The sequence below is a fragment of the Moschus berezovskii genome, chromosome 3 (assembly GCF_049115385.1).
Source record: "Moschus berezovskii isolate FMDL1 chromosome 3, NW_MosBer_1.0, whole genome shotgun sequence".
NCBI classification, from domain to species: Eukaryota; Metazoa; Chordata; class Mammalia; order Artiodactyla; family Moschidae; genus Moschus; species Moschus berezovskii.
The window spans coordinates 15136022-15162711 of NC_142462.1; the positions used below are offsets into that span (position 1 = coordinate 15136022).

The 26690-nt window shown below is 37.4% G+C and overlaps 1 protein-coding gene across 4 annotated transcripts in view; it reads left to right on the plus strand.

Annotated features, from left to right (window-relative positions):
• Positions 1 to 26690, plus strand: part of AKAP9 (A-kinase anchoring protein 9) — a 176186-nt gene that overhangs the window by 48903 nt on the left and 100593 nt on the right. For all 4 annotated transcript variants that reach the window (XM_055420403.2, XM_055420407.2, XM_055420415.2 and 1 more), the window contains exons 8-14: positions 3646 to 6021; positions 9359 to 9572; positions 11559 to 11635; positions 14251 to 14389; positions 16949 to 17034; positions 22023 to 22137; positions 25288 to 25486. In XM_055420403.2, coding sequence (XP_055276378.2) covers positions 3646 to 6021; positions 9359 to 9572; positions 11559 to 11635; positions 14251 to 14389; positions 16949 to 17034; positions 22023 to 22137; positions 25288 to 25486 — 3206 coding nt within the window. The remainder of the gene's footprint in view (positions 1 to 3645; positions 6022 to 9358; positions 9573 to 11558; positions 11636 to 14250; positions 14390 to 16948; positions 17035 to 22022; positions 22138 to 25287; positions 25487 to 26690) is intronic.

Genomic DNA, 26690 nt, shown 5'->3' on the forward strand with positions numbered 1-26690 from the left:
TCATAATTCGGAAAAGTTCTTTAAGCATGAAAAATAGTTTATTTCAAAAGCAACTGAGAGTCTTCCAGTAATAGGTATTAAGATAATACTCATTACTGAATTCTTTGAAAGTAATCAGCTTATGTTAAACTGAGTCCTCAGGAGAATCTATATATATAACCAGAACTTCTGTCCTTTTTTCTGTTTCATCTAAAGGTGTTTCTACTCATTTAGCCATGTAATTCTGTAAATATTTTCATGGCAAAATGAGATTTTATGGATTTTAGTTAGAAAAAGGGCTTCCTTGATGGCTCAGACGGTAAGAATCGGCTTGCAATGCAGGAGACCTGTTCAGTCTTTGGGTGGGGAAGATCCCCTGGAGGAGGAAATGGCAGCCCACTCCAGTATTCTTGCCTGGAAAATTCCATGGCAGAGGAGCCTGGCGGGCTACAGTATGTGAGGTTTCAAAGAGAGAGACACGACTGAGCAACTAACACACATTTTAATTAGAAAAAAATACAGATTCTCTTTATTTGTGGTAGTTATGTGTTATAAAGTTGCCTGGAACACTTATTCAGCAGTTGATGCTCCCAGGGTATATGTGTACACACACACACACACATACATACATGCACACAAGCATACATATCATATAGATTTTTTTACTCTTTCCACTGTATTTTATTTTTTAATTTTATTGAAATGTATTTGACTTACAACATTGTGCAAATCATACAGATTGTAACAGTAAATTCTAAAAAGATTCTGGTAGAAGATAGCTTGTTTAATTTTCAAAAGAGACATGAGAGTCAAAAGTGACCGTTCTAAAGGTAGCACCCGCCTCCTCCTCATTGGGATTCAAACCCTATTGGGCTAGCCCAGAGCCAGAAATTTTTACAGTACATTCCGCTACTGCCTACCACCTCCATCCTCATGGCCTCCTTCCTTGCTCTCTCGCCTTGCTCATCTTGCTTGACATCATCTTAGCTTGAATCATACATGGCCAGCAGCTCAAATTTTTTACCACTCTGTGCACTTCTACAAATGACTGAGTATTGATTTTGGAGTTATCTATAAATTTAAACAAGTAGGCAGGTTCACACATTTGTAATCTTTGGATAATGAGGACAGACTATACATACAGTACAGTATTTTTTATAAATTTAGGCAGTTCTGCAAGATGTTGAGAAATTAGCATAACAAGACTGCTGTTTGGATAACAATAAAAGTATTAGGTAGCATTTGTTTTTGTTTACTTGGTATCAGGAAATACTCTAAGCATCTTACACATATTTCATTGAATCATCACAACAATCTTATGAGGTAAATACTATTATCACCCCCATTTTTCAGATGAGGAAATTAAAGCAAAGCAAAGTGAAGTAAATTGCCCAGGTATACAGGTAACACATTGGTAGAGCCAGCTATCAAATCTATGTAGTCTGATTCTAGAGGTTGTCGCTTAGGGAAATTAGAAATGTACAGTTTTAAGATACTGAAATTGAAAAATGTACATGATTTACAACCAAAGTAATTTAAAAATCATTATGTAGATGTTTATATAGAACACTTGTTTTGCATCAGGCTGTTGTAAGAGATAGTGATGCTTAAATGTGCTTTTTTCTTCACTAAAACTCATGGTATGTAAGGCACCCCAAAACAAGGCTGCTGTTGCTGCTGCTAAGTCGTGTCAGTTGTGTCCAACTCTGTGCGACCCCATAGACGGCAGCCCAACAGGCTCCTCCTCTGTCCCTGGGATTCTCCAGGCAACACTGGAGTGGGTTGCCATTTCCTTCTCCAATGCATGAAACTAAAGTCGCTCAGTCGTGTCCGACTCATAGCAACCCCATGGACAGTAACTTTCCAGGCTCCTCCATCCATGGGTTTCTCCAGGCAAGAGTACTGGAGTGGGTTGCCATTGCCTTCTCTGCAAAACAAGGCTAAGTATGGGTAAAATGATTTGAAAATTCTAGGCAGGTCTGGCTTCATAAGGAAAGTGATTCAGGGTAGGCTTTGCAGGGAAGTGATATTTGAGGTAAGTCTGTAAATTAGAACAATTCCCTTTCATTGAATTTTGTTTTCTTCATAATTGGTGCAATATATGTGTGACACATAGCAGCTCTTCAGACTTATTTGGTAAACAGTGAATAAATTGTGAATCTGAACTGATAAGAGGACATTTTAAACAGGATGGAGTGTGCGTAAAGACCCAGGTTGAACCATATTAAAAATGTTTTATCAGTATCAAAAAATAGTTTGATTAGAAAACAGTAGTCTTTGGAAATGAGTCTTTCCAGGAGGTAAGAAGAGAAAGGCAGTTCAGGCCTAGTAGACTGCCAGAAGGTAGTCTAGGGCAGAAGGCTCAGAATCAACAATAAGGCATGGTGACATTGATGGGATATGTGATGCCAAGCCAAAGCCGATTAGGCTATGATAACCTCATATGTCCATCTCACAGTAGGAATGGCCATGCCTTTGGACTGGAATTCTTAATTCTGTTCACAGCAGCCCCCTACCTTGCTTTCTAAGTTAGGTGTGATTTTCCCAGAGGGATTAGAATTCTCAGTCTCCTGGTACCTTGATTCTCTTTCCTGAACCATTCTTGAGTGGGCACTGCCACTGTTTCCCTCTCAGACTTTCTTTTTCCCTAGGCTTTGACATTCTTTTTTTTTTTTTTAAGGAGAGTTAACACATCCATTTGAGGTGCCTTTAAGTCCTCTTGACCTGGGGCTTTTGTCTTCTGAAGGTGATTTTAATTACTTAAGTATATTCTGATCTGTAAATTGTACTGTTTATTCTGTTCTTGGGACTGCAGCCCTAACCACTCAGGCAAGTACATGACAGAGACAGAACTTGGTCTCCTGGGCTTCTGCTTGACTGTCTCATGCTGTGACACTTCTGTGAATGATTAGGGACATGCCTTCGCATGTGTTTTGGGTTTCATTTATCTGCAGTTCCAAAATAAAGTCCTAAATCAGAACAGGGGTAAAAAAAATCTGTCTTGTTTTCAAATTTCTGTTTACCCCCAAAATGTAGAATCACATTGATATGCCCTAAATGGCATAATTATCTTGCATGTCACTTGCAGTTCAACTAAGCATAGCATATCCCTCAACTTCTGATTCATTTAGCCTTAGCAGTGAAGTTAAGACTGACCTTTAGGAGCCTGTTTTTGATGTTTTACTTTTTTTATAACACCTGCCCACCAAACCTTCAGGTCACTAAAATACTGTATGGGAGGAATGTTGATTTATTTTTAGGATTATCTCTGGAACTGTAAAGGGTATGTAGTCCTCTTGCAGTTACAAATAACAAATGCTTAGAATGTTGATCAGTGAATAAGAAAGAAGAAAATATAATGGTTTAGATATATTTTGATCCCACTAAATTTTTTTATTAAAACATTTAATCATAGCAATGCAAGAAAAATTTCTTCCCCCCAAGAAGACCAGCGTGGCTATGATATTTGCTCATAGACCGTGTTGACTACAAAAGTCCTGTGTCTCATTGACGTAAGAAAAATGAAGGAGCAGGCTCAGCCGTTGCTTTTTATAAAATAATGTAAAAAGCAGATTTCTATCAATTTTTTTGGTGATGGGGTTAAGGGGTATAAGTAACCAGAAACTAAAAATGCCATTTTTATGTTTTCATTTTTTCTTTATAAAGGAACAGAATAAAAAAGTAGAAAACTCAAATAAAGAAATACAGGAAAAGGAAGCAGTCATTGAAGAATTAAATACAAAAATAATGGAAGAAGAAAAAAAAACTCTTGACCTAAAGGATAAAGTAACAGCTGCTGATAAATTACTGGAAGAATTACAAGAGCAGGTTGTACAGAAGAACCAAGAGATAAAAAATATGAAATTAGAACTGACTAATTCCAAGCAAAAGGAAAGACAGTGTTCTGAAGAAATAAAACAGTTAATGGGGACAGTTGAGGAACTTCAGAAGAAAAATCATAAAGACAGTCAATTTGAAACGGATATCCTACAAAGAATGGAGCAAGAAACACAAAGAAAGTTGGAACAACTCCGGGCAGAGCTGGATGAGATGTATGGGCAGCAGATAGTACAGATGAAACAAGAGTTAATAAAACAACACATGTCACAGATAGATGAACTTAGGACACGACATAAGGGGGAACTGGAGAATGCTTTAAGATCACATCCAAGTATTACAGTTAATGAAGATCAAATAAAGTTAATGAATATGTCAATAAATGAACTGAATATAAAATTGCAAGATACTAACTCTCAAAAGGAAAAACTCAAGGAAGAAATAGGAGTAATTTCAGGAGAAAAGTCTGCTCTCCAGAGACAGCTAGAAGATCTTTTTGAAGAACTGAGCTTTTCAAGGGACCAAATTCAGAGGGCTAGACAGACAGTAGCTGAGCAGGAAAGTAAACTCAATGAAGCATATAAGTCCCTTAGTACAGTGGAAGATTTGAAAGCTGAGATTGTTTCTGCTTCTGAAGCCAGGAAAGAACTAGAATTAAAACATGAAGCAGAAGTTACAAATTACAAGATAAAGCTTGAAATGTTAGAAAGAGAAAAGAATGCTGTATTGGACAGAATGGCTGAATCACAGGAAGCCGAGCTGGAGAGGCTAAGGACACAGCTCCTGTTTAGTCATGAGGAAGAGCTTTCTAAACTGAAGGAAGACTTGGAAATTGAACATCGAATAAATATTGAAAAGCTTAAAGATAACTTAGGCATTCACTATAAACAGCAGATAGATGGCTTACAGAATGAAATGAGTCAAAAGATAGAAACCATGCAGTTTGAAAAAGACAATTTGATAACTAAGCAGAACCAACTGATTTTGGAAATTTCAAAGCTAAAAGATTTACAGCAGTCCCTCGTGAATTCAAAATCAGAAGAAATGACCCTTCAGATCAATGAACTGCAGAAAGAAATAGAAATACTCAGACAAGAAGAAAAGGAAAAGGGTACACTTGAACAGGAAGTTCAAGAATTACAACTTAAAACTGAATTATTGGAGAAACAAATGAAGGAAAAAGAGGATGACCTTCAAGAAAAATTTGCACAACTTGAAGCAGAGAATAGAATTCTTAAAGATGAAAAGAAGACCCTTGAAGACATGTTGAAAATACATAGTCCTGTTAACCAAGAAGAAAGATTAACTTTCATAGACTCCTCTAAGTCCCAATCCAAAGACTGTAGCTGGCAAAAAGAGATAGAAGTACTTACAGAGGAAAATGAGGACCTCAAAAAACAATGCATTCAGCTAACTGAAGAGATTGAAAAGCAAAAGAACACTTTTTCATTTGCTGAAAAAAATTTTGAAGTTAACTATCAGGAATTACAGGAGGATTATGCTTGCCTTCTCAAGGTAAAAAGCGATTTAGAAGACAGTAAAAATAAGCAAGAAGTAGAGTATACAAGTAAGCTTAAAGCACTCAGTGAAGAGCTTCATCATTTGCAAAGAATAAACCCAAGTATAGTGAAAATGAAAAGTTCAGTCTTTGACGATGACAAGACTTTTATAGCAGAACCATTGGAAATTGGTGAGGTTGTTGAGAAAGATACAACAGAACTTATGGAAAAACTTGAGGTAACCAAGCGAGAAAAGTTAGAGCTGTCAGAGAGACTGTCTGACCTTTCTGAGCAATTAAAACAGAAACATGATGAGATAAGTTTTCTAACGGAAGAAGTTAAATCTTTAAAGCAAGATAAAGAACAGGTTTTATTGCGATGTAGAGAGCTAGAAATCATAATTGACCACAGGACAGAAAATGTAAATGTGCATGATGTCCATTTAAGCTCTTTGAAAGATGGAGTTTCAACAAGCAGGGATCCTGGAGGATCAGTTCCTAAAATAAATAACGATTTTGGTAAAGAATCAAGAATAATGGAGGTAAATAAAATTCCTTTTGAGAATATGACTCTCGGAAAAGAAAGCAAACAAGAACAGTTTTCTGCTCACTTGCCGTCAGTGACAAATGAATCATCACTTGGGACTACTGATCCAGGTGAAAACGATAAACTTCAGCAGGAGCTCAGCATACTTAAATCAGAACAGGTATGTTTACTTAATGTGTATACACTAAAGTGTACATTTCATACTGAAAGTTTTCATTTTCATACAACATAAATTGACCTCCTTACAAGAGAATGAAAGTAAACCCTGTGATGTAATTCTCACTTAAACCTATCATTTACATTTCTTTTATCTGTTTTTTGTTAAACCATGTTACCTCTCTTTTAGTTAATCTTTCAGTTAATCTGCTCAGGAAATAGAACACATTTTCTTTGAAAAAGCAAGTTTAAATAACTTTGCTGAGAGTCAGAACATTAAAATAATTATTTTGTAATATTTCGTTGCAATTCCAAAGATTGGTTTCAGAGTCTCCTTTTGTATTGGTGTTTTCAAGGTTAACTGAAAATTAACTCTTAAAACTTTTTAGTTCTTCATGTAGTTGTTCAATAGTTACGAAACTATTTCCCTGAGAAAAAGATACTGATTTAAATCCTAGTTTTCTCAAAGTCTTGTTATACCTAAAGGGGAAAAAAGTATTAATTCTAAATAAAATTAAAGAATACATATAATGAATGAGTAATACTGGATCACTTCTGACAACTTATATTTGATAGACACTGAAATTAGAAATAGCAGAAAGATCCCACTGGGCACATAGTATAATGGTGCTAACTAGAGCTTTATGTTTGTTTCTTCATTTCTAAACAAATATTTATAGTCTCTTGCCAGGTAGGGATACAGTGGTGAACAAGAGTAAGAATTGGTTCTAGCTCTCACAGAGGATATATTTTAGTGAGGGAAGCAGATAGTAAATGAGGAAGTAAGTAGAAGAGTTAAGAAATAGTGATGTTTTGTAAAGAAAATAAAAGATAATGTGATAGAGAATGGTGGGTAGTCATTAAATAGGGTGGTCAGGAAAGGGTAGTCTAGGAGGAATTGACATTTGAACTGCCATCTGAATAACAGTGAGGAGTCTACTACAGGGAAGTTAGAGCAACTGCAATGGCAGAGATAAGTTTGAGAAACAGAATCAAGACCTGTTTGGTTGAGTTTGAGGGAAAGAGAGTGGAAGAAAAAGAGTTTGAAGAAGGAAAAGACCAGATCTTGGAGAGCCTTACAGACTTTGTAAGAAGCTGAAATTTTATTCTCTATATAGTAGGAAGTCCTTGGAAAGTTTTTTCCTTCTACTTCTTAATAAATGTGTTCATATTTATGATCTTATATCAAATTTTACATTTTCATAACCTAAATAGTTACAGTTCTAATTATATAACTGTTAATACTTTGTTAAATATCTGAAATTGTTTTCAAAATCATAGTTGGGTTTAATTTTATCACTCCTAAAAATATCAGAAGATCATTTAAAAATTTTTTTAAAGGCATGACCCAAGTTTGAAGTTGTCAAAATGGTCAGATTTTTCTCACTAAAACGATTATTTTTTTCTAACTGAAGACACTTACAGTGACATTTAGATACCATCTCCTTGATGTTAACTTCTATAAAGTAAACAGAGACAAACACAAAAGCTGTCCCTGACACACACATCACTGCCAAGACAAACCCCCTTAGTGATGGGGAGAACAGTGAGGTGTGTGTTTATGGAAGGAAGCTCATGAAGAAATTGAGCCACAGTTTACACAACAGTAACACCAAAGAGCAATCTAAATGTGCTTAGAAATAATACTGCAGCCACAGAAATACTTCTACAAATTGGCTAATAAACATGAAAAGATGCTTTCAGCATTATAAATTGATACAACAGTGAAATAGCATTTTGTACCTATCAGTTTGGCTAAATAAGGTTCACAGTAAGAAGTGTGATGAGGATGTGGGGAGATGAGTATTCACCTACATTGTTAAATATATCAGTGTAAAATTGTGTAATTGCATAAAAATTTTTGTTAAAATTTAATATTGATGCAATATACGTGGTCTACCATGTAGCATTTACATTTCTACTGGCAGTGAGTGTGGTCCCTCACCAGCAGTGTCAACATCACTTGAAAACAGGTTAAAATTCAAATTCTAGCGCTCACACCAGGCCTCTTTAAGTAGAATTTCGGCGTTAGGGGCCTAGAAATCTGTTTTGATAAGCACTCCAGGTGACTTTGATTTGGGCTACAGTTTTGAGAATCACTACAATGGAGAAGGGCTTCCGAGGTGGTGCTAGTGGTAAAGAACCCAGCTACCAGTGCAGGAGACAAGAGACATGGATTTGAACCCTGAATCAAGAAGATCCCCTTGAAAAGGACGTGACAACCCACTCCAGTATTCTCGCCTGAAGAATCCCATGGACAGAAGAGCCTGGCAGGCTACAGTCTATAGGATTTCAGAGTCAGATATGACTGATGCAACTTAGCACACATGTGCGCTAGAGAAACACTATCACATATGTACAAGGGCATATGTATAAGAATTTATTGCAGCATTTTTTGAAATATCTAAAATTTGAAGTAATCCGTTTGAGCTCCAAAAAGGAAATGAACAAATTGTAATATTCATATATACAGCACCAAGTTAAAATAAATTTATGTGTATCTACATGGAAAGATCTCAGAAGTATATTGAGTGAGAAGAGTAATTTGCAAAATAAATGCCATTTTGCACCATTTATGTAAATTCTTAAAAACGTAAAATATATGTACTGTTTATAGATGGATTGAGAAATGAGAGTGTAAGAAGTGAACTGGATTTGCAGCAGATTTATGATCAAAAATATAATATGGTGGCCTCTGGGGAAGGAAGAATGGGAACATGATAGATAGTTTTATTTATATTTCATTTCTAAACCAAAATACTAGGGAGGAGAGAAATAAAAAAGATAAAATGATTGTATTTATTACTTTATGATATGTGTACATAAGTGTTTATTTCATTATTATTTGCATTTCTCTACATTTGTTTATTAAAAGTCGCTCAGTCATGTCCGACTCTTTGCGACCGCATGAACTCTCCAGGCCAGAATACTGGACTGGATAGCTGTTCCAAATCGAACCCAGGTCTCCCACATTGCAGGTGGATTCTTAACCAGCTGAGCCACCAGGGAAGCCCGTATTTGTTTAAAAAATGTTATTGTTGAACAAAAATGAAAGATCAGGCCATCCTAATGTTACCAAATATCAAACTTTACCATGAAGTGATGAAAATATTGTGTTATTTTCCTTGAAAAAGTTGTACTATTTTCCTAGGTCAGTGCAACAGATTGAGTGAGAAAATAATTTCATGTAAGAAAAGTGACATTTAATTTAATTATTTTCTCAATTATAGTTTATATTTTCATGTATTCCTCCCCCTTGTAATGGGTATATGCAAAAATAAGTTAAATTATTTGATTTGTCATTTTAAATTATTCTAACCTGCACATTAATTCACTTTAAGAATGATTTAAGGCTCCAGATGGAAGCCCAACGCATATGCCTGTCTCTGGTCTATTCAACTCATGTGGATCAGGTTCGCGAATATATGGAAAATGAAAAAGATAAAGCTCTTTGCAATCTTAAACAGGAGCTTATTTCTGCTCAAGAGGAAAAGATCAAGGAACTTCAGAAAATACACCAGCTAGAGCTACAGAATATAAAAACACAAGAAACAGGTAAATGGTTTCTAACAAAATTCTAAGTAAGTGTCGCTTTGAGCCCGCCACTTCGTGATTCTGTTCTTGACTTAGCATGACTGGGGGTTCCCAGTTCTAGACTCATTTGTTCATATAATCATAGACTGTTCTTGTAAGTGCTTAAGAAGTCTAAAAATCACTGAATTATTTTCCCCAAGAAATCAACAGTCCTGTGGAAAAGCAATATAAAATAAACTCTTAGAAAACAATGGGACATTTTCTGTAATGGAAGAATAAACAGAAAGAATGGAGGGAGAGAGGAGAAAAGGCTAGTACTTCCTGGAAGAGTGAGGCAGTAGCAGGAGTAGGGAGGTTGGAATTTTAGGAAAGGATCTTGAGTCTTAAATTTAGAGATGTGAGAGACGACATCCATTTTGGAGAATTGAGAGTTCAAGGTGTGTGCAAAAGTAGTGAGGGATAAAGATTGTCAGAAGCTTGATCAGAAAAGGTTTCATATACCCTGACCAAAATGTGTTTACTCTTTATGCTGTTGGTTGTAAGACCTAATGCAGGATTTCAAATAGAGTAACATAGTAAGATTTTTAAGATGACATCACTGGAGCAAATTAAGGGAGGTGATAAGTGATGGACTCAATGGACCTGAGTCTGAGTAAACTCTGGGAGTTGGTGATGGTCAGGGAAGCCTGGTGTGCTGCAGCCCATGGGGTCACAAAGAGTTGGACACGACTGAGCGACTGAACTGAACTGGACTGATAAGTGATGGAAAGACCAGTTAAGCAGCTTTGGCAGTTATTCTGTTAACATTAAGATGTTGAGATAAAATGTCATTGGAAGAAAAGTTTAAGAGTTAAAGAGGTGGGTTGTAGTCTGAAGTTAGTATTAGCAGTAAGGGGGAGGAATTGAGAATGATCCCTGTGTGTCTAGTTTGAGTAATTGGATTGATGGTGACTCCAGTCATGAGGAGGATGAGGAGTAGGTTTGTGGGGAAAATAGTGTATTTAGCTTGGAACATTGTATACTTTATGACTTTTAAAAATCGATACCTAGTATGCAATTGAAAATAAAGGCTGAAACCTAAGGGGGAAGTTTAAGTTCAAGATAAAGATTTGTAAGTCAAGAGAGCGTTTGAGGCCAAGGACAAGAATAAGACTTCTTGAAAGAATGTGTAGTGAGCAAAAAGACTAAGATGGCACTGTGTCAGCAACAATATTGAAGGAACCTTAAGTGGAAGACTAGTCATGGTTAACTTTTATCTTTAATAATTATTCAGTTATTCAATTAATTAGACTTTCTCTGTTTAAGGTATCTTTAGGCCTCCATTCTTGACAGATCTACCTTTATGAATGAGATGGTTCATAAGTTTGGAATTGTTCTTTGAACAGTAGAGTTTAAAGTGTGGCTTAAGTAAGAATATAATCCTTTTTCACTTCAGGAAAAAGGAGTTCTTTGGGTTTGAATTGAATAAGATTTTAAGCACATGTTTGTATTGGTATCCTCTTCCGATAGAATCTGTAGTTTTTCACACTACAAGTTAATTAGTGGGTCCATTAATGAGTGATGAAGTTAGTTCAGTGAGTAATGACCAGCTTTTTTTGTTTTTTGTTTTTCAATGATAGAGTAGAACAGAAAACATTGGAGTGCATAAGATGTAGAAAGAATGAATATTTGTGACATTTTTGTTTCAGTTTTATATGAGTGAATATGTGTAGAATAGCTTCCCTGGTGGCTCAGATGGGTTATACTGTGTGATACAGTTCTTGTATTGGATTGTAGTACAAAAAAATTGTAAATCACTGCTTTGTACCATTTTGTGGGATATAAATTGAAAATCCTACAAATTATCTTTTACAGTTAACACTGAGCAGTACAAAATAACATTGAAAGAAATAAAGAACTTAGAACTAATCTTATTCCCAGGAAGCTTTCAGTTGATGTAGGTTCAATATGAAAATAGTTTCTAAGCATGTAAATTGAACATTTTTAATGCACTACCTATTCTGTTAGGTGAAGTGAAGCCTTTGCAAATGCTTATTGGAAAACTTCACAAGGCAGTATCTGAAGAATGTTCTCATTTTACACAGGTAAGACATTAGTTAAAAAGTACTTGTAGACAAGAAATGCTAAATTTTAAGTTACTACTGTTTTGATTCAGCAGAATCATCCGAATTACTTTTCCCTACAATCTTACTGATGTGGAGAGCTGGTGATGGACAGGGAGGCCTGGCGTGCTGCGGTTCATGGGGTTGCAAAGAGTCGGACATGACTGAGCGACTGAACAATCTTACTTCAGAACTGTATTTAGAAAATATTCCTGAGTTTTTAAGTTTAAAATAAGTATTTAAATGTTTTCCTGATAATCAGTTTGAAACAAAAGAAATTTAGGTGAATTAACTCAGTAGTAGATTCTACAGAAGATTTGCCTAATTTTAAAAAACAGACCAATATTGCCTTAAGCAGGTCTGTTTCCTGCTCCTGCCCACTTTGGTGGTTGCATGAATTTGATGACTTAGCTGGGAGTCTTGCACATGACTAGTGAGACAGTATTTCACACTGTCGATTGCCAAGTCTAAAAACTAATTATACCAACTATAATCACATTTGTGAAGCTCAGGTGACACAGAACTTCTGTACCCCTGGTGGGCATGCACCACCTTGAGAAGCAGACTGTCAAGGTGTATTGTGAGTTTATGTGCATCACACAGTCTGGCTTCTACTTAGGTTCACATGTGTGCACAGCCAGATATGTTCATTGCAAGAGTGTCTTTGTTACGTCAGTAAACCTCAAAAGAAAGTATAAAAACGTGCATGTTAGATAATCACCTCTGGGCAGAGAGGTGAATGAAATAGATAAGCAGTACTTAATGCAGAAATCTTCAAATCTGTATGTAATGTTCAATTTTTTTAAAATATGGATATAATATGACAGAATATTAGTATTTGTTATAGCTAGGTAATAGATGAAATTTTTTCTGCATATTTGAAATATTTCAAAATTTAACATACACGCCTAGGTTTGTCACAGCTTTCCATCTCAACCAGTGTATTTATAATTTGAAGGGGTGGGGAGGGTGATATTAGTTGGGAAGGTAGAACTGCCTTACTGGTTCTAATTACCTATGGAATAGTTCAGAAACGGTATTCAAAAAAACAAAAGAAAGTCCGGAATACCCACACCAAGGGCCCCCACTCTGCTGACAGGTTCAGGCATTGCCTTTTCATATCCATTGTTGATGGTCTGTCGATACAAAGTGGGCCCGAGTCATAGTGTGTGTGTGTTAGTCCCTCAGTCGTGTCTGACTCTTTGTGACCCCATGGACTTTAGCCACCAGGCTCCTCTGTCCATGGAATTCTCCAGGCAGCAGTAATGGAGTGGGCTGCCATTTCCTTCTCCAGAGTCATAGTAGTTCATTTATAAGCTGACTTTATATATTTTTTTCTTCTAGTAATGTCTTTACCTAACCCCTAATCTCAAGCTGAAGCATAAATCAGCTTGTTGTAATGGAGATGTCCCTTGCAGTTCATCATGAATCTGATTTTGTCCCTAATCATTGATGTTACTATGGACTAGTTATTTCATCTTTCTGAGTCTTTTGCTTTATTTGTAAATTGGCTGATCATTCAGGTTTCTACCAACCTGAATCAATTTATGATAAAATTTTAACCTTGGAAACTATGTTGGAAATTTAATAAAGTCAATTAATAGTATAGTTTCAGTTCAGTTCAGTCGCTCAGTCGTGTCCAACTCTTTGTGACCCCATGAATCACAGCACGCCAGGCCTCCCTGTCCATCACCAACTCCCGGAGTTCACTCAAACTCATGTCCATTGAGTCGGTGATGCCATCCAGCCATCTCATTCTCTGTCGTCCTCTTCTCCTCCTGCCCCCAATCCCTCCCAGCTCAGATTCCAGTGAGTCAACTCATCGCATGAGGTGGCCAAAGTATTGGAGTTTCAGCTTTAGCATCAGTCACTTTTAGGCAAATCCCAAGAAATAGCAACAGTAAACACATTGATTAGGTCTAGAAGTTGATTGTTATTTCCAGTTGCATGAGGTGCAAAGGTAAAACTTAGAAACTTCTTTAGGCTTGTCAGATGATTCTGTGGTGTATGTTGTTTATAAGTGATGATAGAATTGTCCATTGCTCAGGAGAAAAACCGGAATGATACGTCAAATTTTTTTTAATTTTCTTCTGTGTATAAACCATGAATAGTATTCTCTTGTGTTAAAGTCTGAATGTGATCTCCTACTTTCTATATTATAATTTCTGTGGAATTTGTACACTACTTTCTAGTCATCATTTTTGAACTTTGTCCTCATCTCTTCACCTTTTTTCATTACAGAGGGAGTATCTGTGTAGAATCCATACTAGAAAGTGGTAAATTCAGGATATATTCATTATCAGGAAGAAATAAAAATATTACAGTTTAGACATATATATTTGATATATTTTATAAATAATGAAGGCTGTCGTATTTTCCTGATGTGAGAAGAGTTCATGTCTTGCATGTGGAGAGAGAAAGATTTAGATTTGTTTATTCTTTTGCAGATTGATTTGATACATGGAAGTGTTTTCTTACTGATTTTTCCTGTGACATTTTTTGACTGTGTTTTGCATATAGGAAATAATGTTTAATAATCTCTAGAGGCAGAAATCAAAACTTTAATTCCATAAAATACCTAATTTTATTGTCAGCAGACTTTTTGCAGTGTCCATGGTGAACATTATACTCCTGCTTTAAAATGTGAAGTAAATGGAGAAGAGAAAGAGACTTCTGGTGTTGACACTTCTGAAAATCAAGAACTGGGATTGCAAGATTATAGAGGTGAAGTCCAAGGTAATAAAGGCTTTAGTGCATTGTTGAACAGAGTATTTAATTTTCTTAAATGAACTGATGCTAAACTGTTTGCATTAATTCCTGATTTAATCACTTAGCTGATTTGAGTTTATCTTAGCATCTTTTTTCAGGTTCATGAAATCTTACATTTAATGTACATTTTTAGTTTTACAGTGCAGTAATTGTGATAAAAAGAAAACCAAAGCTGTCTACAAATTTTCTTGTCTCTTTATCCTCTGTTCCTCTATTTCCATCTTTTCCTCACTATAATTCTTAATTTTATACCATAGATCCAAACTTGTAAAAGTCATTGTATTTCTTGAATAAGTTTATGTCAGGGGTTTATTTTTATTAAAAGAATAAGAAGACATTCAGTTATCTTTCTTAATAGGAATCCTACATTAGTTCATTTTTACAACTTGCAATCTCAATTAAATTTTTGGTATTGAAACGGGATGGACCTAACAGAAGCAGAAGTGGCAGGAATACACAGTTTAGAAGAAGTGGCAGGAATACACAGTTTAGAAGAAGTGGCAGGAATACACAGTTTAGAAGAAGTGGCAGGAATACACAGTTTAGAAGAAGTGGCAGGAATACACAGTTTAGAAGAAGTGGCAGGAATACACAGTTTAGAAGAAGTGGCAGGAATACACAGTTTAGAAGAAGTGGCAGGAATACACAGTTTAGAAGAAGTGGCAGGAATACACAGAAGAACTGTACAAAAAAGATCTAATGACCCAGATAATCACGATGGTGTGATCACTGACATACAGCAGACATCTTGGAATGTGAAGTCAAGTGGGCCTTAGGAAGCATCACTACGAACAAAGCTAGTGGAGGTGATGGAATTTTGGTTGAGCTATTTCAAATCCTAAAAGATGATGCTGTTAAAGAGCTATACTCAATATGTCAGCAAATTTGGAAAACTCAGCATTGCCTACAGGACTGGAAAAGGTCAGTTTTCATTCCAGTATCAAAGAAAGGCACTGCCAAAGAATGTTCAAACTACTGCACAATTGCAGTCATTTCACATGCTAGCAAAGTAATGCTCAAAATTCTCCAAGCCAGGCTTCAACACTACGTGAACTGAGAACTTCCAGATGTTCAAGCTGGATTTAGAAGAGGCAGAGGAACCAGAGATCAAATTGCCAAAATCCGTTAGATAATAGAAAAAGCAAGAGAGTTCCAGAAAAACTTCTGCTTCATTGACTAAATCCTTTGACTGTGTGGAATACAACAAACTGTAGAAAATTCTTAAAGAGATGGGAATACCAGACCACTTGATCTGCCTCCTGAGAAATCTCTGTGCAAGTAAAGAGCAGCAGTTAGAACTGGACATGGAACAACAGACTGGTTCCAAATTGGGAAAGGAGTATGTCAAGGCTGTATATTGTCACCCTGCTTATTTAACTTATATGCAGAGTACATCATGAGGAACGCTGGGCTGGATGAAGCACAAGCTGGAATCAAGATTGCCAGGAGAAATATAAACTCAGATATACAGATAACACCACTCTTATGGCACAAGGATCTAAAGAGCGTCTTGATCAAAGTGAAAGAGGAGAGTGAAAAAGCTGCCTTAAAACTCAACACTCAAAAAACGAAGATCATGGCATCTGGTCCCATCACTTCGTAGCAAACAGATGGGGAAACAATGTAAACAGTGACAAACTTTGTTTTCTTGGGCTCCAAAATCATTGCAGATGGTGACTGCAGCTATGATATTAAAAGATGCTTGCTCCTTGGAAGAAGAGCTATGACCAACCTAGACAGCATAAAGCAGAGATATTACTTTGTTGACAAAGGTCCATCTAATCAGAGTTATGGTTTTTCCAGTAGTCATGTACAGATGTGAGAGTTGAACCATAAAGAAAGCTGAGCACTGAAGAATTGACGCATTTGAACTGTGGTGTTGGAGAAGACTCTTGAGAGTCCCTTGGACTGCAAGGAGATCAAACCAATCAATCCTAAAGGAAATAGGTCCTGAATATTCATTGGAAGTACTGATGTTGAAGCTGAAGCTCCAATACTTTGGCTACCTAATGTGAAGAACTGACTCATAGGATAAGACCCTGATGCTGAGAAAGATTGAAGGCGGGAAGAGAAGGGGACGACAGAGGATGAGATGGTTGGATGGCATCACCGACTTGATGGACATGAGTTTGAGTAGGCTCTAGGAGTTGGTGAGGGACAGGGAAGCCTGCGTGCTGCAGTCCATAGGTTTGCAAAGAGTCGGACACGACTGAGCGACTGAACTGAACTGATCCCTTCACAAATGAAATGTTTCCTACCCTTGTTCATTGGTATGAATAATGAACAAATGTGTAGAAATTAATGAATACCAACAGAAGTTATCGTATTTTAATATAAAATTGTTAAACTTTGTAGCATGTGTTCCACATTAATGAGATTTTTGTTACTAAATACATGAATTTTACTTCCAGCAGTCAGTTTTTTTTTTAGCAGTCAGTTTTTTAAAAGTTATGAATAGGTGAATAATGCTTATTGAAAGAAGCAGACTTACTATAAGTGAAATTATTATAATTGTTTATCATTTAGATTTTCAAGAAAATATGCAAACTCTTCTCAGCAAAGCAGCAGAAGCATACAGCAGACTTGTGGTACTTCAGTCACGATTAAGTAAAGTATGGAAAATGTATAATAATGTTTGCATTTCTTGTATTACCTGCTATTTTGTGAGTTACTTTATCAACTGAAAATTTCTAAAATGAGTAAACATGAAAATAAAATTAGGGGAAAGTGACATATATTTATGCTAAAGCTGAAACTCCAATACTTTGGCCACCTCATGTGACGAGTTGACTCACTGGAAAAGAGTCTGATGCTGGGAGGGATTGGGGGCGGGAGGAGAAGGGGACGACAGAGAATGAGATGGCTGGATGGCATCACCGACTCAATGGACATGAGTTTGAGTGAACTCTCCGGGAGTTGGTGATGGACAGGGAGGCCTGGCGTGCTGTGATTCATGGGGTTGCAAAGAGTCGGACACGACCGAGCGACTGAACTGAACTGACATATAGTATCAGTGAGCTGAAGGAGTCTTTACCCTTTTAGGGAGCTTTTGAAATCAAGTTAAAGTTAAAATATATATAAAATGTCAAATTGTAAACTTTATTAAACAGTTGCATTTAATTTGACATAGTAACATTTTTTAAAGCAGTGAGTGCTAATAATAATAATTAGCTGTTTAGAACATAGCTAATTAGTTTCACATCATGTTATGTTAGTTAGAAATGTGTGCATAAAAAGCTGTGTAAGAGAGTGTAGAGGCATCATATAATTCATTAGCTATTTCAGAAAAATGATACATATTAGCAAAGATTAAGTATTGTAATCCTCATGTTGTATGAAAAAAGTACCAGGAAAATCTCTGTTTGCTTATTTGGGTACTTTGTGATGTCACTGTATTTAAACATTCGGGCAGATTTGAAAGATTTCACTGATTGCAAGTTACATTGCTGCTGAGGGATGCTCTGGCTGAAATTCTGTTTCTGTTTCCTCTTTCTCTTCCCTTCCTCTTTTCCCATCTTTCTCCATTCCCCTCTTTCTTTCTCTTTCTGTGCCGTTAAAGCACTGCCTTCTTCAGTCTTCTGAAACACGTAAACCTATTTCAGTATCTTACAGATAACTTTGTAGGACTGGTAGATAGGTTAAAAACCCTTCTTTAATTCTGCCTTCCTCTACCATTGCTACTTTTCTTTCTCCTTCCATTCATAGCTAGAGTATTTAACCGTGTTCAGAATCATCGCACAACTTTCATACCAGTACCCTTTGTAGTCTAGATTTCTTATTTTTCTGCTGCCCTTACCCTCCCTCTTGAGACCCTCTTTCTCCACTCATGCTTGGGTTTCTGAGGCCTGTAAAAGAATGAGATGGTGATACGGCTTGGTGACACTGCGTAGTCATGCTCTCTGACTGTAGCTGACAGTCCTCCTCTGTGGTCATTCACTCTCTCATAGTCTCCTCAGTAGACGTTCCCTAACTGCATAACCTCCCTAGTTATAAGGTCAAACTGTCCATTTCTGCTCCCCTTTTCTCCTTCGCAGATAGCCTTATTTCCCATTTTTCTGTTTTAAACTTAACAATTATAAGCTATCTTACCTTGCTACCTGTAGACCAATATGCATTTCTTTAAATGTGAAAATACCCTAATTTATTTTTCTCTGTCTCAGAAGAAGTTGTCCCTTTTCATAACCACGGTTATCTTTTGTTAACATCCCCTTCCACCTCCTCTAAAATTGGTAGCCTGTTTCTTCTGTCCCTTCTGTATTTATTTTCAGGTTCTTTGTCTCTGTTTTTCTTGTTCTGTCCTTCATTTGCCTTGCGTATTCCTCTTGCTGCCACTGTGCAGAACATAACCAGTTTTCCCTGAGTCCGGTACCTCCTCTGTGGTTCGCTTCCCTTCACTGCCATGTTATTTGAAGGAAAGAGGAGACTGCAGTCAGTTTTCCACCTCTTGCTGTCTCTTCTGCCCACCTGCAAACAAACTCCAAGCTCATACTTTGCTCAACTTTCTTTGGCAGAAGTTACCAGTGAACTCTTAATCATCAAATGTCCTTTCTGCCTTCTTAGCTTCCTTCCTTGTTTTCTTTCTTTCTTTTAAAAATGTGTTGCTTTTCCTGATGACAGTACATAGTTGAAACTATTAAATAGTGTAGGAGGACTTGCGGTAAAAAAGTAACTACCGTGATGTTTGTCATTTTGCCTCTTTCCTTTGAAGACAGTGAGTGGGGAACAGTTTCTTTTGATTAGTCACAGATGTCCCTTCCCTGGTGCTGGAGTGTGGGAGCCTGCTCTGGAACAGACACCCACACTCGGCTCCTTAGTTCTCCCCAGACACTCCTTTCAGTTTCTTTTTAGAAAAACTTTTACCCGCCACCAGACTTGCCTGGCTGGGCCAGCAGAAAAGGCTGTGCTGTGATTAGTTAAAGGTTGATATATTCTTTTTTGATCTCTGCGTGTCATTGATCTCTCTCTGAGCCTGGTGTCTTTCTAGGGTTTTGCTAGGCAAGTTAACTGTCTCCCGTACCTGCAGCTCCCTTCAGGTGTGCTTTAGGCTGCTGTTTCCCCCTTCTTTCCTTGCTTAATCGCTATTCTGCCACCCTTTTCTGTTGAAATCTGTTGGTCTCTTTTATTTTTTGGTTTACTATGGATTTATCTTTTACAGATTCATTGTCATTTTAATTGAGTCATGGAGAAAGAGGAGAGGTGTATGAGCTCAGCTCATAAAATAAATGAAGAAGGCCAAGTGAGAGCTGGGAAAGTGAAACCTGGAGCAAACATACTTCATTTAAAGGGAATAGAGGCTGCTCAGCTTCACGTGCTGTCACATGTAGGAGTGGGGCCTAGTGTTTATTCTTTCAGCTCATCGATTTTATAATCAAATCTTATGTGAAGTATTTTTGCCTTTTTAAATATTGGGAAGGATTAAAAAGTAAAAAAAAAAAATTTTTAATTGGGAAGCAATTAGGAAAAAAAAAAAATACAAGAAAAACTGTTTGGTACCCAAAAGAATACTTCTGTAGCCAGGAATGAAAGTCAGACCTCCACATTACCACCTTAGGTATAAACAGATGCTCAGTGTACCTTCAGCTAAGTAAGTAAGTGTTAGTTGCTCAGTTGTGCCTGACTCTTTGCGACCCCATGGACAGCAGCCCCTCAAGCTCCTCTGTCCCTGGGATTCTCCAGGCAAGAATACTGGAGTGGGTTTCCATTTCCTTCTCCAGGGGATCTTCCCGACCCAGGGATCGAACCCAGGTATCCTGCACTGCAGGCACATTCTTTACCGACTGAGCTACAAGGGAAGCCCAATTTCTTAATTCTACTGTTTTTTTATTTTGTAGTATTAGCTCTTCTCTTAGAATGTTTTCTTCCCTTAATTTATGTAACTTTAGTTCTGTGGCTTTTAAAGCCTTCATTGTGGGTTTTGCCCATCCACTTATCGTCACCAAGAATCTCTACTTGATCCACTAATTATGGTGTATGCAGTTGTGACGACATGTGATATGTCCACTAGGCTAAACCCCACTAAATCCTTCAAAGTCAGGAAGTCTTCTCTTGATGTTTATTTCCTCTTAGCACAGTGCTTTGTTTAAGCACATGGTAAAGGTTTACTGTTCGCTTGCTGAATGAATTGACAGTATTGAAAGGTAGAGCTGAAAACTGAAGTATTTACCTGATGGGCTTTATTTTCTCTGGAAAGTCGGAGGCAAGATTCTTGGTTGAAATGTCCATGGGATTAGGAGTCAGGTAGAGGATTTGATAAAAGTCGTACCAACTGAAATGGCCTTCTTGGGAAATATATTTTATCCTGGTGTCAACTCCATCTGCAGAATTCTTTGTTCACCTAGTATAGCAAATCCGAACTCTCACCTTGCTTTCAAGGTGCTCTTTCGTCTCTGTCTGTCTTCTTTACCTAGCATACACAATTTCCCCTATCTTTCAGGACCGTTGTCTTCACCATTTCTAGCAGGTAAACCTTTCATGCGGAGAAGGCAGTGGCAAGCCACTCCAGTACTATTGCCTAGAAAATCCCATGGATGGAGGAGCCTGGTAGGCTGTATGTAGTCCATGGGGTCGCTAAGGGTCAGACACGACTGAGCGACTTCACTTTCACTTTCACACATTGGAGAAGGAAATGGCAACCCACTCCAGTGTTCTTGCCTGGAGAATCCCAGGGACGGGGGAGCCTGGTGGGCTTATGTCTATGGGGTCACACAGAGTCGGACACGACTGAAGTGACTTAGCAGCAACAGCAACCCTTTCATGAATGCTCCTACTCTTCCTTCCTTGGAACCTTTCCCAGTCATTGACGAAAATGATGGAGGCCCAAACCAAATTTCACTTCCTCCATCAGACCCCTACCAGTCTCTTCTATTATCACCCTTTAGTCACATGTTATAGTTTAATGCATTGTTAATTATTTGATTTTACTTCTGCAGTTAGTTGATAGATTCTGTGAGGCAGCCGTTCCATGTATGTGTGTGTGTGCATGTTCCCACTGATTTTATGTTCTTCCTCTCCTCTGTCACAGTGCTTGCCACCTAGTGGACTGAGTACTAAATATTTGAGGAATGACTGAAGAAATACACTTAAACATCTGGCACATCGCTGCCTAGTTTTAATAGTTCAGGAAAGAAGCTGAGGTTTATCTGTTTTTGCTGTTTTCCTTCCTTTTGTATAAAGAGTAGCAAACATTTGTCAGCTTTCTGATTGTATGTAGGTTACATTCAGAGATTAATAGCAGATATGTTATCAGGTATTCATAGTACAAAATTTACTCTGTATGAATTGAAATTTCAAAGATTAAGTCATGTTTTAAATATTGTTATGAACGTTATACCAAAATTCTGTGTGGCTCCTGTTTTTATAGTTAGACCAAATTCCTTCTGGACATGAAAGAACACTATATTTAGTAATATGATTCAGTCCCTGTGAGGTCACTGTGTCAGAGTGTGGAACAGTGTGGAAGGGAAAATGTCTGTATCAGAATGGTACAATTCTGGGTGATTTGGGGAAGAAAAAAACTTTAAAGATAAAGTTGCTTTGTATAGTTTCCACAATCCTGAGTCATATATCTATGTCACTGTTTTTCTTCTGTTACTTTTCATAGATTAAGAGACAGCAGGCGCGTGATATGAAACTTGAATTTGCAGAAGCAAACCTGCCAAAAAAGCAAGCAGACTTTTCATCAACTCATCCTCAGATGACCAGTTTGCAGAACATTGGTAAATTTGGATTATGTACCATAATGTGGTTTCTCGTATAAAATGTTCAGTAATTTGACTTTTTACTTTAAAATCTGAGACAGCTTAACGCCTTTGGCATTTCACTATAACCCTCTTTGGTCTCAGTTCTCTCATCTTTCAAATGAGAGGCTTGGGAAGGGAAACTTCCAAACTCATTCTATGAGGCCACCATCACCCCAATCCCAAAACCTGTAAAGATCCCACAAAAAAAGAAAACTACAGGCAATATCACTGATGAACATAGATGCAAAAATCCTGAATTGCAAAATTCTAGCAATCAGAATCCAACAACACATTAAGAAGATCATACATCATGACCAAGTGGGCTTTATCCCAGGAATGCAAGGATTCTTCAATATCCGCAAATCAATCAACGTGTAATACACCACATTAACAAACTGAAAACTAAAAATCATATGATTATCTCAATAGATGCAGAGAAAGCCTTCGACAGAATTCAGCATCCATTTATGATAAAAACCCTCCAGAAAGTGGGAATAGAAGGGACATACCTCAACATAATAAAAGCTATATATGACAAACCCACAGCAGACATTATCCTCAATGGTGGAAAACTGAAAGCATTTCCCCTAAAGTCAGGAACAAGACAAGGGTGCCCACTCTCACCACTACTATTCAACATAGTTCTGGAAGTTTTGGCTACAGCAATCAGAGCAGAAAAGGACATAAAAGGAATCCAAATTGGAAAAGAAGAAGTTAAACTTGCACTGTTCGCTGATGACATGATCCTCTACGTAGAAAACCCTAAAGACTCTACCAGAAAACTACTAGAGCTAATCAATGAATACAGTAAAGTTGCAGGATATAAAATCAACACACAGAAATCCCTTGCATTCCTATACACTAATAATGAGAAAATAGAGAAATTAAGGAAACTATTCCATTCACTGTTGCAACGAAAAGAATTAAATACTTAGGAATATATCTACCTAAGGAAACAAAAGACTTGTACATAGAAAACTATAAAACACTAGTGAAAGTAATCAAAGAGGACACTAATAGATGGAAAAATATACCGTGTTCATGGATTGGAAGAATAAATATTGTAAAAATGAGTATACTACCCAAAGTAATTTATACATTCAATGCAATCCCTATCAAGCTACCAACGATATTTTTCACAGAACTAGAACAAATAATCTCACAATTTGTATGGAAATACAAAAAACCTCGAAGAGCCAAAGCAATCTTGAGGAAGAAGAATGGAACTGGGGGAATTAACCTGCCAGACTTCAGGCTCTACTACAAAGCCACAGTCATCAAGACAGTATGGTACTGGCATAAAGACAGAAATATAGATCAGTGGAACACAATAGAAAGCCCAGAGATAAATCCACGCACCTATGGACACCTTATCTTTGACAAAAGAGGCAAGAATATAAAATGGAGAAAAGACAGTCTCTTTAACAAGTGGTGCTGGGAAAACTGGTCAGCCACTTGTAAAAGAATGAAACTCGAACACTTCCTAACACCATACACCAAAATAAACTCAAAATGGATTAGAGAGCTAAATGTAAGACCAGATTCTATAAAACTCCTAGAGGAGAACGTAGGCAAAACACTCTTCGACATAAATCACAGCAGGATCCTCCAAGACCCACCTCCCAGAATATTGGAAATAAAAGCAAAAATAAACAAATGGGACCTAATTAAAATCAAAAGCTTCTGCACAGCAAAGGAAACTATAAGCAAGGTGAAAAGACAGCCTTCAGAATGGGAGAAAATAATAGCAAATGAAGCAACTGATAAAGGATTAATCTCCACAATATACAAGCAGCTCCTGCAGCTCAATTCCAGAAAAATAAACTACCCAATGGAAAAATGGGCCCAAGAACTAAACAGACATTTCTCCAAAGAAGACAAAAAGATGGCTAACAAACACATGAAAAAATGCTCAACATCCCTCATAATCAGAGAAATGCAAATCAAAACCACAATGAGATACCATTTCACACCAGTCAGAAGGGCTGCTATCTAAACGTCTACATGCAATAATTGGTGGAGAGGGTGTGGAGAGAAGGGAAGCCTCTTAGACTGTTGGTGGGAATGCAAACTAGTACAGCCACTATGGAGAACAGTGTGGAGATTCCTCAAAAAACTGGAAATAGAACTGCCATATGATCCAGCAATCGCACTCCTGGGCGTACACACCGAGGAAACCAGAATTGAAAGAAACACATGTACTCCAGTGTTCATCGCAGCACTGTTTATAATAGTGAGGACATGGAAGCAACCTAGATGTCCATCAGCAGACGAATGGATAAGAAAGCTTTGGTACATATACACAATGGAGTATTACTCAGCCATTAAAAAGAATGCATTTGAATCAGTTCTAATGAGGTGGATGAAACTGGAGCCTATTATACAGAGTGAAGTAAGCCAGAAAGAAAAACACCAATACAGTATACTAACGCATATATATGGAATTTAGAAAGATGCAAACGATAACCCTGTATACGAGACAGCAAAAGAGACACAGATTTGTAGAACAGTCTTTGGGACTCTGTGGAGAGGGTGACGGTGGGATGATTTGGGAGAAGGGCATTGAAACATGTATATTATCATATGTGAAACGAATCGCCAGTTCAGGGTCGATGCATGTTACAGGATGCTCGGGGCTGGTGTGTGGGGATGACCCAGAGGGAGGATAAGGGGAGCAGGAAGGAGGGAGGGGGGTTCAGGAGGGGGAACTGATGTACACCCGGGGCGGATTCATGTCAATGTATGGCAAAACCAACCAATATAATATTGTAAAATAATTAGCCTCCAATTTAAAAAAAAGGAAAAAAATAAAATGAGAGGCTTGGACTATTTATGTCTTCCTACATCTTACATTCCCTGATTCTAAATTGTTTTCTATTTAAAGACATAAAATTGGTAGATGTATTGGTATTATTGCCATGAAGATAGAAAAAATGATCTTGATTACACAATTCGTGTTTTCTTATCATAAGTCTACATGAGTTTAAATTGATACCCGAGGTATACTTTAAAAAACATTTTCTTTCAAAGAAGGATTAATATTCTCCTACTTCAAAAAAGTGATTTTGGTATTTCATTGACAAATTTGTATTGAAATGTGTATTTTCTTCTATTCATGTAACTTAGATGTTAGTCATAAAAGCAAGTTATCTACGCTGCAAGATTCTGAGAAAACGAAACAACTTGAAGGACGGGTTCAAGAATTAGAAAGCCTCGTATCCTCTTTGCAGCAGCAGTTGAAAGAAACTGAAGAAAATTATGAGGCAGAGATTCATTCTTTGCAGGAAAGGCTTCAAGCTGTTAATGAGTCCACAGTTCAGCCAAGGTATCCATCAACTTATAATTTCATTCAATAGTATTTGTCGTTTAGCAGCAGTCATAATATGGTTGTTTTAAGAAAAAAATGTAGCTTAAGCAACTTTGCTTGAAAGAGACGAGCTGTAGCATTGTCAAGGAATAAACAGGAGGTAATTCTTCATCTCTGAAATGTGTGAAGGAAAGGTTAGTGTAAACCGCATATATTTTATAATGGAAATATTAATTACAGCTTTATTTTATAAAGAGGCTCTTTGTTATGAATATACTAATTTAAACCAGGCGGTGTGTACATGTTTGTTTTTTATTGTATGCTTAGTCTTGCTACTTTGATATGGGCAATACGCAAAGGATATAAGATATGATCACTCCAGTGATAGCTTCACTTTCTCCACCTGGTTGTCTAATACTTGGATTTACCACATCTGGAATACCCACTCTGAATCTTCCCCTCAAAATCTACTCCGGCAGCCATCTGACTCCATCTATGGTGACTCCCCTTTCAAACCACGCTTCCAAACTGTCAAGAAATCCTGTCATCTCTATTTCCAAGACTAATCTAAACTGTACCACTTCTCACCAGGCCCCCAGTCCCTGCCATCATCATGTCTCACTTGGATTACTGCTTTTATCCTAACTCTTCCCTCGAGTCTGTTCTCTGCACAGTTCCAAAGCTTTGCTTTTAAAATTTAAGACAAGTCCTGTTATTCCAGTGCTCTTCTGTCCTTACTGTGCCTTACCAGATCCTTACTTACCTGGTCCTATTTCTCTCTGAATCTATGTCCCGCTGCCTTGCTTGTGACTTACTACTGTAACGCCACATAATCTCCTCGAGATCCTCAAGCTGTTGGGATGTTCCTACTTTGTGAATTTCTCTTCTCATTGCTGTTCCTTCTACCTGGATTGATCTTTCTCTAGGTTATTTGCATGCCCAACACACTCAGCTCTTCGGATCTTTGCTCAGGTTCCATGTTCTCATGGGGCCTGTCCTGATCACCCAATTCAAACTAAAATCACCCCTTAGAGCTCTGGACGTGAGTGTCCTGTTTCGTTTTTCTAAGTTGCTAAGTTGTGTCCAACTCTTTGCTAAGTTGTGTCCAATCCATGGACAGTAGCCTGCCAGGCTCCTCTGTCTGTGGGATTTCCCAGGCAAGAATACTGGAGTGGGTTGCCCTTTCCTTCTCCAGGGGATCTTCCCGACACAGGGATCAAAC